This window comes from Aquarana catesbeiana, linkage group LG03 (assembly GCF_042186555.1).
Source record: "Aquarana catesbeiana isolate 2022-GZ linkage group LG03, ASM4218655v1, whole genome shotgun sequence".
Taxonomy (NCBI): domain Eukaryota; kingdom Metazoa; phylum Chordata; class Amphibia; order Anura; family Ranidae; genus Aquarana; species Aquarana catesbeiana.
The window spans coordinates 735,999,301-736,019,424 of NC_133326.1; the positions used below are offsets into that span (position 1 = coordinate 735,999,301).

At 44.7% G+C, this 20,124-nt stretch overlaps 1 protein-coding gene across 1 annotated transcript in view; it reads left to right on the plus strand.

Annotated features, from left to right (window-relative positions):
- LOC141133858 (NACHT, LRR and PYD domains-containing protein 3-like) overlaps positions 1 to 20,124 on the plus strand; it is a 240,287-nt gene that overhangs the window by 70,912 nt on the left and 149,251 nt on the right. The window contains exon 3 of the mRNA XM_073623441.1: positions 539 to 841. Coding sequence (XP_073479542.1) covers positions 539 to 841 — 303 coding nt within the window. The remainder of the gene's footprint in view (positions 1 to 538; positions 842 to 20,124) is intronic.

The window sequence follows — 20,124 nt, forward strand, 5'->3', positions numbered from 1 at the left end:
CCTCTATAATAATCATAATAATAATATACATTAGGAGGTCTGTATATAAAATAATTACTATGAGTTTGTGTCATTTGTACAGACATCATTAATAATCCCCGTAATCGTTGAATAGGTTTACTTCCTATGATCATCAGCTCATGATACATTATTTTCTTGAAATACCTCAACTAGTAAGATATGGCATTATGACCACTAGATGGAGCTGATGATCATAAGAAATAAACATTTTAGACACATTATAGGGATGATTCACAAAGGTGATTTTTTTTATATAAATAAACCCCCTAGGTGTTTGCACCCAATATTCATTCGAGAGGTAACTTACCACTATGGAGGCAATCATATGAGATTTTCACAGGGAATCCAATCCCTCCAAAGGATAATGTACATATAGACATATTGGGGATAATTTCCTTTCCCTTCTATATGCTCTTTATAGCATTGCTGGCTGCCAGTACAGACTTATCTGCTGTCATGTGTCAGAAATCCTCCAATCAGGATGAATGTTTATGGTTTCTGATTGTTCTCTCTGCAGGGTCGGCTCCTGGTGTCCTGGAAAAGGTCCCACAAACCCCCGGGGATCTCATCATATATTCTCTGGAGGATCTAAAAGGATGTGACTTCAAGAGATTTAGGAACAAATTGTCTGATTTTTCCAATGGAGATAAACGTCCCATCCCCCGAGGAAGACTAGAAAATGCAGACTGGACCACCACAAAGGACCTCCTGATAGACAAATATGGAGACGAAGGGGCTCTGGATGTCACCATTCATGTCTTTAAACTGATCGATCTGATGGGACCCGCAAATGACCTCCAGGAGAGGAGAACACAAAATGGTGAGTTCCCGTCTATAATGTCCATTTCCTACCAATTCCTGATCAATATCTGTGTAAGAAAGAACTAGGAATGTCATCCAGGGAAAGTCAGTGACCAATCAGGAGCTTCCAACTGGATTAACCCCTTCCCACTGAGAGTATGCACATATGGGGCTTCACAGAAGGGGGTATTTATCCTGGGGTCCACATATTTGTATACCTCTCTTTGTGCTGGGAGCGCGCTGTGCAGAGACTAGGATCTCACCAAGAGCCCCGGGGATCATAATAATGATCATAATCTGGGAATCATTAAATAATTCATCGTATACATACAGGATCCATTATATAATACATTGTATACATACAGGATATATTATATAATACATTGTATACATACAGGATATATTATATAATACATTGTATACATACAGGATATATTATATAATACATTGTATACACACAAGATACATTATATAATACATTGTAGGGATGAGCCGAACAGCCCCCGGTTTGCACAGAACTTGCAAACGGACCGATAGTTCGCGCAAACTTTCAAACCCCGTTAGTCTATGGGAGAAATCAAAAGTGCAAATTTTAAAGGCTAATATGCAAGTTATTGTCCTAAAAAGTGTTTGGGGACCCGGGTCCTGCCCCAGGGGACATGTATCAATGGAAAAAAAAAGTTCCAAAAATGGCCGTTTTTTCGGGAGAAGTAATTTTAATAATGCTTAAAGTGAAAAAATAAAAGTGAACTATTCCTTTAAATATCGTACCTTAGGGGTGTCTATAGTATGCCTGTAAAGGGGCGCATGTTACCCGTGCTTAGAACAGTCCCTGCACCAAATGTTTCTAAAGGAATTTCTAAAGGAATAAAAGTCATTTAAAACTGCTTGTGGCTTTAATGTAATGTCGGGTCCTGGAAACATGGATGAAAATCAGTGAGACAAATGTCATGGGTACCCCCCAGTCCATTACCAGGCCCTTTGGGTCTTGTATGGATATTAAGGGGAACCCCGCACCAAAATTAAAAAAAAGAAAGGCGTGGGGCCCCTAGGCCCTATATACTCTGAACAGCAGTATACATGCTCTCCAAACAAGACAGGGACTGTAGGTTTGTTCTTAAAGTGGATGTAAACCCCCAATTTTTTTATATCATACTGTAGAGTATAAGATTTGCTATCATTTGAGCCCAGTCTTGCCACACAGAGTTAGACCCCATTCACACAGGGGCAACATGACTTGCAGGTCGCCTCAGCGAGGCGACCTGCAAACGAATGCCCGGGCGACTTGCAAAACGACTTCTGCATAGAAGTCTATGCAAGTCGCCCCAAGTCGCCCCCGAAGTCGTACAGGAACCTTTTTCTAAGTCGGAGCGACTTGCGTCGCTCCGATTAGAACAGTTCCATAGTACAGAACGGGAGGCGACTTGTCAGGCGACTAGGTCGCCTGACAAGTCGTCCCTGTGTGAATGGGGTCTAAATCCATCTCTGAGCAATCCTCGTTTATTGTTCAGTGAGAGAAATCTTGACAAACTGAGAAAAACTTTGTCAAATACTCCCCCTTGCTGTGAGTGACAGGTGATTTACATATCTTGTGCACTAGCCTAAGACATGCATTATTTTTTAATTCCCTCCCCCACTCCTTTCTTCAGCAGCTCTGCAAGGATTGGCTGTTCCACACCTCAGCATGATTTGGCATGCTGAAGTCATGTGGTTACTTTCCTGTCTTTTCACTGGATGTTAGTGATCATAGCAGAAGTTCAGTGCAAGAAATACACAGGAGAAAATGCATATTGACAAGGGGAGTGTAGAGGTGGGCGGGGAGTCTACTGACATCACGACTCCACCCACTGAGCTCCAGACAACAGACCCACCCACAGAATCTGCCGTTTTTCGGGTCTAATAACAGACAGAGGGGAGACATTTGACAGGTAAAGATACATGCAGGTGGCATGTATATCCTTATAGATAACCCCTATGGCAGGGGTTTTGAAAGGATGACATTGGGTTTACATCCACTTTAAGTAGAATCTGTTTGTAATTTTGAAATGGTACATTTTTAAAGTGTAGTGCCAGCCAAAAAATCTATTTTTAAGCTTTTTGGAAAACATAGGGAAGGGTTATCACCCCTGTAACATTTTTTTTTGCTGTCTGTGCACATGTTCAGAAGATTCCACCTAACTTTCTGTCCCAAAAACAATTGGATTTTGAAAATTTGGGTTTTTTAGTGAAACAAGGAACTCTTACAGGAGATTTCCTCTCACTTCCTGTTGTCTCCTTCCGTTTCAAAGTAGGAGTCGTTTGTAAGTTAAATGTTTGAAAGTAGGGGCCTGCCCTATATACTTTGCAGAAATTTGGGCCTTAGGTGTTGGTGTTGCCACAACACTGTAAGCCCTCACAGTTACTCTTGGTGGGCGCAGGAACGGGCCCTGCTGTGAAATATTAGATCAAGAATTGTAATTACACGCCTCTCTTGAACAGGGGCAGAAAAATTGGGCCTTAGGCACAGGTGCTGGTGCCACAACACTGCAACCCCTCACAGAAACTCTAGTTGGAGCGCATGAATGAGCCCTGCTGCAAATTATTGCAGCAAAAATTGTAATTACACACCCCTGTTAAACAGGGGCTGAAAAATTGGGCCTTAGCCACTGGTGCCACAACACTGCAACCCCTCACAGATACTCTAGTTGGAACGCAGGAGCGAGCCCTGCTGCAAAAGTATTGTATCAAAAATTGTAATTACATGCCCCTGGTAAACAGGGGCAGAAAAATTGGGCCTTAGCCACTGGTGGCGGTGCCCAGAACCAAAAATGTTCTTACAAGCTATCAGCATGAAAATTGAGGAGGAAGAGGACAGTCACTCAGCATAACAGGATAGTCATTCAGCATCAGCATAGGCAGTCTTGAAGGGATCTCGCATTAAAAAAAAAAAAAAAATATTTGGTTACATCAGCATCAGGTGCTTGGTAGCTGGTGATCCAAGATTGATTCATTTTTATGAAGGTCAGCCGATCGACCGATTCGGTGGACAGGCGCATCCTGTGATCGGTTACAAAGCCTCCAGCAGCACTGAATGTGCGTTCCGTAAGAATGCTGGATGCAGGACAGGCCAGTAGCTCAATTGCATACTGTGCAAGCTCTGGCCAGTGATCCATCCTCAAGACCCAGTAACCCAGAGGATTTTCGGTGGGAAAGGTGTCCAAGTCTGATCTTGCCCCTAGGTATTCCTGCACCATGTAAATCAGACGCTGGTGATGGTTGCTGGAACCGATCATACCTTGGGGCTGCGGACTAAAAAATTGTCTGAACGATTCGGTCAGACGGCCACCTTCTCCACTGCTCCTTCTGTGACTGACCAAAGCCTCAGCAACACGTTGTCCAGGACCAGGAATTTGTAACCTCCCAGGCTCTGGAAACGCATTGCACAAACCTTTCTGCAAGGCCTCCCGAAGAGGTTTCATCCTCTGCTCCCTCTGCGATGGCAAAATAAGGTCCGCAACCTTACCCTTGTAACGTGGATCAAGGAGGGTTGCCAGCCAGTAATGATCCCTCTCCTTGATACCACAAATACGAGGATCCTTCCGCAGGCTTTGCAGGATCAGGGAGGCCATGCAGGTTTGCTGAGGCATTCGGTCTGGAGTCCTCTGGGTCACTAAGGAAGACACGATCTGCAGCCACCTCCTCCCAGCCACGTACAAGTCCATGGGTTTCTTGGGACTGTAAATGATCGCTTGAATACTGCTGCTGATGCTGAGTGCCAGGCTCCACCTCCATGCTAACACAATCCTCCTCCTCCTCCTCCTCCTCCTCTTCCTGTGTTATCGGCAGGCCAGCAGGAAAACTGTCTGGATAAAGGGGGCCTTGAGAGGTAAGGAAGTCCTCCTCTTCCTCCCTCTGTTCTGCCTCAAGTGCCCTGTCCATTATTACACGCAGCGTGTGCTCCAACAGGTGGACAAGAGGGACAGTGTCACTGATGCATGCACTGTCACTGCTCACCATTCTCGTGGCCTCCTCAAATGGTGACAGGACAGTGCATGCATCCCTGATCATGGCCCACTGGCGTGGGGAAAAAAAAACAAGCTCCCCTGACCCTGTCCTGGTGCCATAGTCGCACAGGTGCTCATTGATGGCCCTCTGCTTCGTGTGCAGCTGCTGCAGCATGGCCAACGTTGAGTTCCACCTGGTGGGAATGTCACAGATTAGGCGGTTCTTGGGCAGGTTAAATTCCTTTTGGAGGTCAGCCAGCCGAGCACTGGCATTATATGACCAGCGGAAATGCACACAGACTTTCCTGGCCTACCTCAGGAGATCCTGTAAGCCCGGGTACCTGCCCAAGAACTGTTGCACCACCAAGTTAAGGACATGAGCCAAAAAGGGCACATGGGTCAGGTGTCCCTGTGGGAGGGCGGAGAGGAGGTTGGTGCCATTGTCACAAACCACCATTCCTGGCTTAAGCTGGCGTGGTGTCAACCACCTCTGAGCCTGCCCCTGCAGAGCTGATAGAATCTCTGCCCCAGTATGGCTCCTGTCTCCCAAGCACACCAGCTCAAGCACTGCATGGCATCTTTTTGCCTGCGTACTTGCATAGCCCCTTGAATGCCTACGACGCACCCTGGTTCCGAGGACAAATCAGCACAGGAAGAGGCCATGGAGAAAGAAGAAGAGGAGGGGGTGGAGTAGAGAGGTGTGTCAGAATCACCACTAGTAGCATTTTGGAGGCATGGTGGCGGAACAACCTCCAACACTACTGCACCCTGTCCTGCATCCTTCCCAGCTGCCAGCAGGTAAAGTCCCTGTCCATGCTTGCTGGACCATGAGTCAGCGGTAATATGCACCTTACCGCTGACTGCCCTGTCCTGCGAGGCCAAGACATTGCCTTCCACATGCCGGTAGAGAGCCAGTATCGCCTTTTGTGTAATAAAAGTGGCATTTGGGAACCTGCCATCGAGGAACCGCACATTCCACAAGGGGGCAGAGTCTACCAACTGAAAAAGCAGCAATTGAAGTGGTAGCAATTTAACCGCTGGGCATGTGGATGGCTGGGAGCGAACTTCTTTTGGTGGTGCAGCAGCTGGGGCAGGGAAATTCGCCTGGTACAATCAGACGTTGGTGTACCGATTGTACCAGGTAGATTGCCCACAAGTACTTGGCAGTGACACACCCAAATCTAAACCTTCATTCCTCTCAGTGTAGGTTTCTGAGGATTGAAGATATAGTGAGGTTGGAGATCCAAGCTGATGAGGAGCAAGGAGAGGTCCGCTTTGTTCTTTGGTGTGGGTCTTTTTTGTATGCTTGCCAATGGACTGCATGGCAGGTCGACATATGTCTGGTCAGGCATGTGGTGCCCAAGCGGCTGCTGTTTTGGCCATGCGAGATACGCTTCAGACATATGTTGCAAATAGCAATGGTGCGATCTGCTGTACACATCTAAAAAAAGGCCCACACCAAAGAACTTTTGGAATAATGCACAAAGACAGCAGCGCCCTGCACATGCGGAGCTCTGCGGTGTGATGCAGTCGGTTGGCTGCACTTAAGCTGGCCCCTGTTGGGCATCCTGCCTCATTGGAGATGTGCCTCCTCCTCCTCTCTCCTATCAGGCACCCATGTAGAGTCAGTGACCTCATAATCCCCTCCCTCCTTATCACTGGTGTAAACCTTTCAGTATGCTGCAGCAGGGGGAGCATGACTGCCAGTTTGCTGTCCTTCTTGAGCACCCCCTCTCTCTGGGCTCACGTTACTGCCTTCCTCAAGCTGGGTACCATCATCGGAGCCCTAAAAACGCTGTGCATCCTCCTGCAGCATGTACCCAACACTATGGTCCAACAGTTTGGGGGACTCCTCAGGACATGGTGGGGCTAGGGAAGGAGTGACTGATGCCATTGAGCCTAGGGAAGTAGCCGCATTGGCAGCTGCTTTGCCAGACAAAGTACCCTGAGCCTGGGTGAGAGAGGATAAGGAGGATGATGACGGCTTGGTCATCCACTCTACCAACTCTTCTGCATGTTGCGGCTCAACATGGCCAGCTGCTGAAAAAAAGGACAAGCGTGTACCACGGCCACGTGCTGATGAGGATGCACTGTCTCCACGACCAGCACTGTTGCCTCTAGACACAGAGCCTGATTCCTCTTTTTTTTGGCCTGTGTGTGTCTGCCTCTCCTTGTTGGCCTTCCAGACATACTGTCTTTGACGTATTGGAATAGGTACACAAGGAATTGTCTGCAGTCAGCTTTAGCTGCACACTGTGCCCAGTATACAGTACACTGACTTAATAAACCACAGCTTAGCTCAATCAACTGCCTGTATTATTAGGAATAGAACAGGAATAATCTGCAGTCAGCTTTACCTGCACACTGAGCCCAGTATACAGTACACTGACTTAATAAACTGCAGCTTAGCTCAATCAACTGCCTGTATTATTAGATATAGAACAGCAATTGTCTGCAGTTAGCTTTAGTTGCACACTGTGCACATGATACAGTACACTGACTGAAAATACTGCAGCTGCCTGCCTGTAAGTATATTAGGAAGAGAATAACAGGAATGGATCTAGCTAATAAATTAATGAATGAATGAATATATGATTTGTAAAGCGCTGCAAATGCGAACTGAATCGCCTCAAGGCGTTAGATGTATTCTCTGTAGTCAGCTTCTAGAAAAGGAAGGTCTTTAGTTTTTTCCTGAAGGCTTGGTGGTTTTCTTCCATGTGGATGTTGGTTGGAAGAGCATTCCATAGTCGGGGTCCTAGGACTGCGAATCTTCGTTCTCCCTTTGCTTTGTAGCGGTATTTGGGAATGATGAGGAGGTTTTGGTTAGCTGATCGAAGACTGCGATTCAGTCTGTAGTATTTTACTTTTTCCCGGAGATATAGCGGAGCGTTTCCTTGTATGCATTTGTGGGTGAGGCAGAGGGTCTTGAAAGTGATACGATTCTTTACAGTTAGCCAATGTAGGCTCTTTAGGAATGGGAAGATGGATTCCCAGGGCTTTTTTCCTGTTAACAGTCTTGCCGCCGTGTTTTGGATGAGTTACAAGCGCGCAAGCTGATATTGTGGTAGTCCTACGTAGAGCGAGTTTGCGTAGTCGAGTCGGGAATTGATGATTGTTCCCACAACTGCCGCTTTGTCCTCTTCTGGGATGAAGGGGGTGAGTCTGCGTAGCAGGCGGAGGAGATGGTGGGATCCGCTCACCACTGAGCCTATTTGTGCATCCATTGTCATTCCTGAGTCAAAGATGACTCCGAGACTCTTGGCTTTGATGCTAGGAGAGATGGTCTGTCCGAGGATGGAGGGTGGTGTCCACGGAGTCTTTATTTTGGAATTTTTGTTGGCTTGCAGGAGAAGAAGTTCTGTTTTTGATACGTTGAGTTTGAGGGAGCTAGTGGTCATCCAGTCATCTATTAAAGTGAGGCATTTCTGTAATTGCTGATGAAGATCTTTTTGTCCGTTGATTCGAAGGTAGAGTTGGGTGTCGTCTGCGTATGAGTGGAAGCAGAGATCGGTTTTCCTGATGATATTGAGAAGTGGGCGGATGTAGATGTTGAATAGCACTGGTGACAAGGGTGAGCCCTGAGGGACTCCACAGGAGACTGCCCAAGATTCCGAGGTGAATGTTCCTAGTTTCACTGTCTGGGAGCGATTCTCTAAGAAGGATGTAAACCATTTTAGGGCAGAATCTGTAGCTCCTGCAACTTCTGCGAGCCGGACAAGTAAAGTATTGAGGTCCACAGTACCAGGAGACTCGGTTCTCCGTCATCTGCTGCTTCAAGGGCGTCGTCCCATATTTTGAGAAGTGCTGTTTCTGTGCCATGGCCTGGGAGGAAGCCTGATTGTAGAGGGTCCAGGAGTTGGTGAGTGTCCAGGTGGCGTTGTAGCTGTTGTACTACTGCTTTCTCTATAATCTTGGAGATGGTGTTGAGGCTTGTTATTGGTCTGCGGCAGTTAGGGTCTTTAGGGTCAAGATTGGGTTTCTTTAGCAGGGGTTTGATGATGCCTTGCTTGAGGGAGGTTGGCACAGTCCCTTCTTTGAATGATTGATTTATGAGATGTGTTAGGGTGGGGGCCAAGATGTCGGAACATTCTTTAAGCAGTTTGGTGGGGATGATGTCGTTCGGTGATGTGCTGTCGCAAAGGCTTCCGATGATGTTTTTAGTCGTGTCCGTAGTGATTGGGGACAAAAAGAAATTTGGTGGTTGAGTGATGTTCGTGTCGATATCCTCTTTTTGCTTTGGTTGAGTGAGGTTGGTTGTTATTTTCTGATGAATTGCTTTCCGAATGTTGTCGATGAAGAAATCTGATAACTCATTGCAGAATTCTTGAGTATTGTTTGCCGGGGGCTCTAAGCAGGTCGGGTTCATTGACTGAGAAACTATTTTGAAAAGTTCCCGCGGGCAGTTTAAGGCGGATGAGATGGTGTCTGCGAAATGTTCTTTTTTGGCTTTGAAGATTGCCTTGTGGTATTTCACCGTGAGTGCTTTGTAGTTAGCATGGTTTTCCTTGGTGGGATTTCTTCTCCAAGCTCTCTCAGCTCTTCTGTGTTCTTGCTTGAGTAGGGTGAGAGTGCCATTAAACAAACTCAAGTTTTTTTGCGGACGAGTGTTCTGCAATTTGGCGCCACTGAGTCTGCTGTTTGTAGTAAAACATTGTTTAGGGAGTTGAGTGTTTGTTCCGTTGAGAGATTTGAGTTTAGCAAAAGAATTTTGCTTGATAATGTAGTTTTGAAGAGTTCAGAGTGTAGTTTCTTCTGAGATCTATTCCAGTGTGTTGCTGTTGCGTGTTTCTGTTTTTGGAGGATGGTGTTAGTGGTGATTTTAAATTTAATAGCATGGTGGTCCATCCATGGTAGTGGAATGTTGTCAAATACGTTGATGTCCATATTCTGTTTGAAGATGAGATCTAAAGTGTGTCCTGAACCGTGCGTGGGAGCATTTATCAGTTGTTGAAGGCCAAGTTCTTCCATTTGGTTGACGCAGGCGGTTGCAATAGAGTCTTGGGCAGAGTTTGCCCACAGGTTAAAATCCCCAAGTACCAGAAGGTTTTTGGTTTTCAAGGTGTGCATTGAGAAGAATTCAGTGAGCAGAGAAGGGAGATTGGTCTTTGGTCCTGGTGGTCTGTAGCATAGTAGTATGTGAATGGTGTCTTGAGGTGTTGTTTGAAGATGCAGTGAGAGAGTTTCCATGAAAGGTACTGAGTTCTGTAAGTTTGGTTTGGTGAACCCCAGGTGTGATTTGAAAATCACTGCTAGGCCTCCTCCTTTTTTTCCTATTCTATGCTCGGATAGGATACTGTAGTTCTTGGGCACCAATTCAGTTAGGATGGTGTTGCAGTCGGAAGTTAGCCAGCTTTCTGTAATGAAGAGGAAGTCTATGTTGTTTTCGATGATGAAGTCGCGGATTTCCAGCCTGTGCTTGACTGCAGATCTGGAGTTGATCAGGGCACATGCTAGTTGTTGCGGTTGGATCGATGTCTCCTTGCCTTTGATGGTTGATTGTGGGTTGGTCCTTAGTAATTGTTCTTTTTTTAGTCTTTTTTGCGTGGTGGTCGGTAAAGTTGCGGCGGTGTTTCTTATCCTGTGGAGGGTGTCTGCTGTGTATTTAAAGTTGCACATGATGAGGAAGATGGCGTTTCTTGAAGGAAGGGTGTTCTGATGATGGTACTGATGCGGCGATGATACACTTACAGGGGGATGGAGGGATCAGATGGCTGACCACTGCTTTTGGATTGGTGAGGGTGATGGCTGAGTGTTGGAGTGGAGGTACTGGAGGGAGGTGAGGCTGCCTACCCCCCTCTCGTTGATCCAGAGGAAGGCAAAAAACCCCTAGCTGCGTTTGCCAAAGTGCAGCAGAGGAAAAAATTCCTTCCTGACCCCCCGAGGGGCAATCGGACTTGGGCCCCTGGATCAACTACTAAAGTGCCCCCCGGTGGCTTACCTGTGCTGATAGTCAAGAAGATGAATGGAGGGGGAACTGACGTTACTTACAGTTGGTGGTGCGGTGGCTGCATCTCGGGCGATTTGAGGTAGACTAGCCTCCGGTGAATCTCCAGTGCCCCCGCGGTGAGGTCCAGTAGCGGGAGGGGTGATTCCAGGTGTGGAGGGGCACGGGGCTCTGTTGGACAACAGTGGGAGGGGGTAATGGGTGGCTAGCAGACTGGAGCTAGGCCGCAGCCGTGGTCTGTCCCACCGACTCTAGCTAAACTGAATACAGTGTATATATATATATATGTATATATATATATATATATATATATATATATATATATATATATATATATACACACATACACACACACACACACACAACACCTGGGATGCATATATATACTAAATACACTGTAACTGCAGCTAACTGACTGTCCTGCCTAATCTATCTAACTCAAATGAAATTACACTGTCTCCCTCTCTCTCTATCTCTTAGCATGCCGGAACACACTACACAAGGCCGACTTTCAGGCGGCCTTAAATAATGTGGGGCATGAACTAAATCCCCTGAGGCCTAATTGGCCAAAGCCACCCTACCTTTGGCCAATTATGGCTCTCCGTTCTTACCACACTGTGATTGGCCAAAGCATGCGGGACATAGTGCATGCTTGGCCAATCATCAGCCAGCAATGCACTGCGATGCCGCAGTGAATTATGAGCCGTGACGGATCATTCGAATTTGGCGCGAACGGTCCATAATGTTCATAATTCGACGAACGGTCAAACGGCTGATATTCGGGTCGAACTTGTTTTCAACTCGAACTCGAAGCTCATCCCTAATACATACATACATACAGGATCCATTACATAATACATTGAATACATACAGGATCCATTATATAATACATTGTATAAACACATGGTACATTATATAATGCATTGTATAGATACAGGATCCATTATATAATACATTGTATACATACAGGATATATTATATAATACATTGTATACATAGAGGGTACATTATACAATATATTGTATACATACAGGATATATTATATAATACATTGTATACGCACAGTACCCATTATATAATACATTGTATACATACAGGATCCTTTATATAATGCATTGTATACATACAGGGTACATTATATAATACATTGTATACATACAGGATCCATTATATAATACATTGTATACATACAGGATATATTATATAATACATTGTATACATACAGGATCCATTATATAGTACATTGTATACATACAGGATACATTATATAATACATTGTATACATACAGGATCCATTATATAATACATTGTATACATACAGGATCCATTATATAATACATTGTATACATACAGAATCCATTATATAATACATTGTATACATCCAGGATATATTCTATAATACATTGTATACATACAGGATCCATTATATAATACATTGTATACATGCAGGATCATTATATAATACATTGTATACATACAGGATATATTATATAATACATTGTATTCATACAGGATATATTATATAATACATTGTATACATACAGGATCCATTATATAATACATTGTATTCATACAGGATCCATTATATAATACATTGTATACATACAGAATACATTATATAAGACATTGTGTTCTTTCTAATAAAAAATAAAATAGGTAGATCGAGGTTTGATCTAGTTCAGTACCGGGTTTTGTTTTAGGGTCAAAGGCCAGAGTTCATGTTAGAGAACAGGGGTCGTGTATTTTGAGTAAGTTTCTTTTAAAAAAACAATTTCTAAATGTGGTGTAGTGGTTAGCACTTTCACCTGGCAGCAAAAGGGTTGCTGGTTCCTGGTTTCTCCCACCTTCCAAAGACATGCTGGGAGGTTAATTGTCTCCTGTCTAAATTGTCCCCAGTATGTGTATGAATGTGAGTTGGGGACCTTAGATTGTAAGCTCTTTGAGGGCAGGGCTGTACAATGTACAATGTATATGTAAAGTGCTGCATAAATTGATGGTGCTATATAAGTACCTGAAATAAATTAGTATCAGTTTTTTTTTAAGTAGGATAAAAAAAGCAAATAGTTTTTTATGCCGTACTATGGGTACAAACAACCACTAACTTTTCTTACTATTTTGTGCCAGTGTTACCAAATGAAGCCCAATTTCTTCTGAAATAAACGCGGTATAATCCACCTGGATACAGAAATTATTTGGGATGATATGTATACAGATTTACTAACATGGGTCAAAGTTGCAAAATTGTGTTCAGGCATTACAATTTTTTTTACCCTCAGTCACTAACGAGTTAATGATATTAAAAAAAATGGTGCACTAATTCAAGAAGCTATGCAGCAAAAATAGACAGATATGCATGGATGACTATCCCTAATTTCAAAAAACTAAAAATACAGTATTATGCGATAATGTGTGAAACAATGATAAAGTGTTTGGATCAAAAGCAGATATTCATCAGATTTTACATAAAAATAATAATAGAATAAGTCCCAAATAATAAAGGGCATGTGCATTAAAAAGTGATGAGATGTGAAGATCAAGTTCTCAAAAAGCAGTTCGTGAAAGTTGCTCCCCCATCCAGGCATCCACCCGGGGGTGTGCCCTAGCACTTCAACTTAACCACTTCAGCACCAGAAGATTTGCTCCCTTTATGACCAGGCCATTTGAAAAAAAAAAACATAATTTTTGCTATAATAAATGTCCCAAAAAAAGTTTAGGCCAACATGTATTGTTCTACATATTATTGGTAAAAAAAACACAATACGCGTATATTGATTGGTTTGCACAAAACTTATAGCGTCTACAAAATAGGGAATAGATTTATGGCATTTTTATTATTATTTTTTTACTAGTAATGGCGGTGATCAGTGATTTTTAGTGGGACTGCGGCATTGCGGCGGACAGATCGGACACTTTTGACACTTTTTTGGGACCACTGACATTTATACAGCGATCAGTGCTATAAAAATGCAGATTACTATGTAAATGTCACTGGCAGGGAAGGGGTTAACACTAGGGGGTGATCAAAGGGTTTAATGTGTTCCTTAGGGAGGTGTTTCTAACTGTGGGGGGAGGGGACTGACTGGGAGTATAGAGAGATCACTGTTTCTAATCACTAGGAACAACAGATCTCTCTCTCCTCCCCTGACACAAAGGGGTTCTGTGTGTTTACATTAACAGATCCCCATTCTGACTCTGTTTCCTTTGATTGCGGGTGACCAGTGGACATCCCGGCCACCAGCCACAAGCACTGGATCTCCCGCCGTGCCGCTATGGCTCTTAACCACTTCCATACCCTCCAATTCCAGCACTCCTCTCCTACATGTAATTATCATTATTTTTTACTTGAAAATTACTCAGAACCCCAAAACATTATATATATTTTTTTAGCAGACACCCTGGGGAATAAAATAGCGTTGTTGCAACTTTTTATGTCACACAGTATTTGCGCAGTAAATTTTCATTAATAAAAAAGACAAAACAGTAAAGTTAGCTCAGTTTTTTTATATAATGTGACAGATGATGCTACGCTGAGTAAATAGATACCTCACATGTCACGCTTTAAAATTGCGCACACTCGTGTTATGGTGCCGAACTTCGGTACTTAAAGCGTCGCCTATGGAGATTTTTAACATTTTTTACAGGTTACATGTTTAGAGTTACAGAGGAGGTCTACAGCTAGAATCATTTCTCTTGCTCTAACGTTCACGATGATACCTCACATGTGTGGTTTGAATGTCGTTTACATATGCGGGCGCGACTTACGTATGCGTTTTCTTCTGCGTGCGAGCTCGCGGGGACGGGGGAGCTTTAATTTAATTTAATTTTATTTTACACTTTCCCCTTAAAAAATGTTTTTGATCACTTTTATTCATAGTTACATAGTAGGTGAGGTTGAAAAAAGACACAAGTCCATCAAGTCCAACCTATGTGTGTGATTATATGTCAGTATTACATTGTATATCCCTGTATGTTGCGGTCATTCAGGTGATTATTTAATAGTTTCTTGAAACAATCAATGCTCCCCGCGGAAGGGAATTCCACATCATTGCCGCTCTTACAGTAAAGAACCCTCTACGTAGTTTAAAGTTTTATCCCTATTGTGGGGTCACCAGTACAGTATTTGTAAATTGAAATCATATCCCCTCTCAAGTGTCTCTTCTCCAGAGAGAATAAGTTCAGTGCTCGCAACCTTTCCTCATAACTAAGATCCTCCAGACCCTTTATTACCTTTGTTGCCCTTCTTTGTACTCGCTCCATTTCCAGTACGTCCCTCCTGAGGACTGGTGCCCAGAACTGGACAGCATACTCCAGGTGCGGCCGGACCAGAGTCTTGTAGAGCGGGAGAATTATCGTTTTATCTCTGGAGTTGATCCCCCTTTTAATGCCAATATTCTGTTTGCTTTGTTAGCAGCAGCTTGGCATTGCATGCCATTGCTGAGCCTATCATCTACTAGGACCCCCAGATCCTTTTCCATCCTAGATTCCCCCAGAGGTTCTCCCCCCAGTGTATAGATTGCATTCAGATTTTTGCCACCCAAATGCATTATTTTACATTTTTCTACATTGAACCTCATTTGCCATGTAGTCGCCCCTCCCCCATTAATTTGTTCAGGTCTTTTTGCAAGGTTTCCACATCCTGCGGAGAAGTTATTGCCCTGCTTAGCTTAGTATCGTCTGCAAATACAGAGATTGAACTGTTTATCCCATCCTCCAGGTTGTTTATAAACAAATTAAATAGGATTGGTCCCAGCACAGAACCTCACTACCCACCCCTGACCATTCCGAGTACTCCCCATTTATCACCACCCTCTGAACTCGCCCTTGTAGCCAGTTTTCAATCCATGTACTCACCCTATGGTCCATGCCAACGCACCTTTTTTTGTACAGTAAACGTTTATGGGGAACTGTGTCAAATGGTTTTGCAAAATCCAGATACACCACGTCTACGGGCCTTCCTTTATCTAGATGGCAACTCACCTCCTCATAGAAGGTTAATAGATTGGTTTGGCAAGAACGATTCTTCATGAATCCATGCTGATTACTGCTAATGATATCGTTCTTATTACTAAAATCTTGTAAGTCCCTTATCATCCCCTTCAAGTAGGGCCGGTGCACCCACTAGGCGAACTAGGCAGCAGTCTAGGGCGCACTGCCGCCTAGGGGCGCATCTGACCCTTGCCTCCCCCCTTCTTGTCGCTCCCCCAAGCTAACCGGCAGAGCCGCTGATAGGGGGCCCAGACAGCAAGGAGTTTGGTGCAGGTGGGCGGGTGGTAGCCTTGCAGTGCAGCTTCTCCCCTCTCCCTCCCATCAGCTTTCACATGGTGGAGGGAGAGGGACGTGTAACAGGGCAGGCAGCCAATAACGCTGCTCTTCTGAGAGGGAGGGTGTGACTGCTAAGTTGCTCCTCCTCCCACTACCTCCTTAGCCAATCAGATTGTCCAGCCCGCCACATTTGACCAGAAGATGCTAGTGGCCAGAGCAGAGCGGGATGGAGAGGAGCCAACATACCTGAGTATGAAAAAGGTATGAGATCAAACATGTCACAACCATGGCTGCAGAAATGTATCAGTGTGTTCTCCTTCTTCCTGCTGTGTGTAGAATATGCAGTGATGACACTGATCAGTTCCTCTCTTCTCACACTGCTTCTTATCTCTGTTTTTATTTACACTGAACACAGGACAGGAGAATGCTGATTACACTTCTGCACCATGCTGCAACTTCAGCTCTTTCTATAGTTATATATATTCCATCCAGGATTTGTTTGACCTTTTATTTGTTATCTTTGAAGGCATTATCTAGTCAGGCTGGGAGGAGCTTCTCAGACCTGTTAACCATTTACTGTCCTCCTGTGCTTGAGAAATGACTGTTGGTAAAGTTTTTTGTTTTTTTGGCACATTGTTATATCTTGTAAACTCCTGTTTACACATAGTGCAGTGATCAATGTATTCCACATTGGTCACTGCTAGCCTAGGAAACACTTGTATCATGTCCGCGGTCTCCGATCATCTCCTGTACTATGTCCGCAGTCTCTGATCATCTCCTGTAGTATATCTGCAGTCTCTGATCATCTCCTGTACTATGTCTCCAGTCTCTGATCATCTCCTGTATTATGTCCGCAGTCTCTGATCATCTCCTGTAGTATATCTGCAGTCTCTGATAATCTCCTGTACTATGTCTGCAGTCTCTGATCATCTCTTGTACTATGTCTGCAGTCTCTGATCATCTCTTGTACTATGTCTGCAGTCTCTGATCATCTCCTGTACTATGTCCGCAGTCTCTGATCATCTCTTGTACTATGTCCGCAGTCACTGATCATCTCTTGTACTATGTCTGCAGTCTCTGATCATCTCTTGTACTAAGTCTGCAGTCTCTGATCATCTCTTGTACTATGTCTGCAGTCTCTGATCATCTCCTGTACTATGTCTGCAGTCTCTGATCATCTCTTGTACTATGTCTGCAGTAGGGATGAGCCGAACATCCCCCTGTTCGGTTCGCAACAGAACATGCGAACAGGAAAAAAGTTCGCTCGAACACGCGAACACCGTTAAAGTCTATGGGACACGAACATGAATAATCAAAAGTGCTAATTTTAAAGGCTAATATGCAAGTTATTGTCATAAAAAGTGTTTGGGGACCCGGGTCCTGCCCCAGGGGACATGGATCAATGCAAAAAAAAGTTTTAAAAACGGCCATTTTTCAGGAGCAGTGATTTTAATAATGCTTAAAGTCAAACAATAAAAGTGTAATATCCCTTTAAATTTCGTACCTGGGGGGTGTCTATAGTATGCCTGTAAAGGGGCGCATGTTTCCTGTGGTTAGAACAGTCTGACAGCAAAATGACATTTCGAAGGAAAAAACATTTAAAACTACCCGCGGCTATTGCATTGCCGACAATACACATAGAAGTTCATTGATAAAAACGGCATGGGAATTCCCCACAGGGAAACCCCGAACCAAAATTTAAAAAAAAAAAATGACGTGAGTGCCCTCAACATTGGGAGGGTGCTTTGGGGTAGCCCCCAAAACACCTTGTCCCCATGTTGATGAGGACAAGGGCCTCATCCCCACAACCCTGGCCGGTGGTTGTGGGGGTCTGCGGGCAGGGGGCTTATCGGAATCTGGAAGCCCCCTTTAACAAGGGGACCCCCAGATCCCACCCCCCCTGTGTGAAATGGTAAGGGGGTACTTACCCCTACCATTTCACTAAAAAACTGTCAAAAATGTTAAAAATGACAAGAGACAGTTTTTGACAATTCCTTTATTTAAATGCTTCTTCTTTCTTCTATCTTCTTCTTCTGGTTCTTCTGGCTCTTCTGGTTCTTGTTCCGGCGTTCTCGTCCAGCATCTCCTCCACGGCGTCTTCTATCTTCTTCTCCTCGGGCCGCTCCGCACCCATGGCATGGTGGGAGGCTCCCGCTCTTCTCTTCATCTTCTTCTTCATCCTCTTCTCTTCTTCCTTCTTCTCTTCTTCATTTTCTTCTCCGGGCCGCTCCGCACCCATGCTGGCATGGAGGGAGGCTCCCGCTGTGTGACGGCATCTCTTCGTCTGACGGCTCTTAAATAACGGGGGCGGGGCCACCCGGTGACCCCGCCCCCTCTGACGCACGGTGACTTGACGGGACTTCCCTGTGATGTCACGGGGAATGCCACAGGAAAGTCCCGTCATGTCCCGTGCGTCAGAGGGGGCGGGGTCACCGGTGGCCCCGCCCCCCATTATTTAACAACCATCAGATGAGGAGACGCCGTCACACAGCGGGAGCCTCCCTCCATGCCAGCATGGGTGCGGAGCGGCCCGGAGAAGAAAATGAAGAAGAGAAGAAGAAAGAAGAGAAGAGGATGATGAAGAAGATGGAGAAGAGCGGGAGCCTCCCCTCATGCCATGGGTGCGGAGCGGCCCGAGGAGAAGAAGATAGAAGACGCCGCGGAGGAGATGCTGGATGAGAACGCCGGAGGAAGAACCAGAAGAGCCAGAAGAACCAAAAGAAGATGAAGGAAGAAAGAAGAAGCATTTAAATAAAGGAATTGTCAAAAACTGTCTCTTGTCATTTTTAACATTTTTGACAGTTTTTTAGTGAAATGGTAGGGGTAAGTACCCCCTTACCATTTCACACGGGGGGGCGGGATCTGGGGGTCCCCTTGTTAAAGGGGGCTTCCAGATTCCGATAAGCCCCCCACCCGCAGACCCCCACAACCACCGGCCAGGGTTGTGGGGATGAGGCCCTTGTCCTCATCAACATGGGGACGAGGTGTTTTGGGGGGCTACCCCAAAGCACCCTCCCAATGTTGAGGGCATGTGGCCTGGTACGGTTCAGGTGGTATGGAATTTAAGGGGAACCCCACGGCATTTTTTTTTTAAATTTTGGCCGGGGTTCCCCTTAATATCCATACCAGACCTGAAGGGCCTGGTATGGAATTTAGGGGGTCTCCCACGTCATTTTTTTTTTTTTAATTTTGGTTTGGGGTTCCCCTTTGGGGAATTCCCATGCCATTTTTATCAATGAACTTCTATGTGTATTGTTGGCAATGCATAGCCGCGGGTAGTTTTAAATGGCTTTTTTTCCTTCGAAATGTCATTTTGCTGTCAGACTGTTCTAAACACGGGAAACATGTGCCCCTTTACAGGCATACTATAGACACCCCCCAGGTACGAAATTTAAAGGGATATTACACTTTTATTGTTTGACTTTAAGCATTATTAAAATCACTGCTCCTGAAAAAACGGCCGTTTTTAAAACTTTTTTTTGCATTGATCCATGTCCCCTGGGGCAGGACCCAGGTCCCCAAACACTTTTTATGACAATAACTTGCATATAAGCCTTTAAAATTAGCACTTTTGATTTCTCCCATAGACTTTTAAAGGGTGTTCCGCGGCATTTGAATTTGCCGCGAACACCCCAAATTGTTCGCTGTTCGGCAAACTTGCGAACAGCCAATGTTCGAGTCGAACATGAGTTTGACTCGAACTCGAAGCTCATCCCTAGGCTGCAGTATCTGATCATCTCTTGTATTATGTCTGCAGTCTCTGATCATCTCCTGTATTATGTCTGCAGTCTCTGATCATCTCTTGTACTATGTCTGCAGTCTCTGATCATCTCCTGTACTATGTCTGCAGTCTCTGATCATCTCCTGTATTATGTCTGAAGTCTCTGATAATCTCCTGTACTATGTCTGCGGTCTCTGATCATCTCCTGTATTATGTCTGCAGTCTCTGATCATCTCCTATACTACGTATGCAGTCTCTGATTATCTCCTGTATATGTCTGAAGTCTCTGATAATCTCCTGTACTATGTCTGCAGTCTATGATCATCTCCTGTAATATGTCCGCAGTCTCTGATCATCTCTTGTACTATGTCTGCAGTCTCTGATCATCTCTT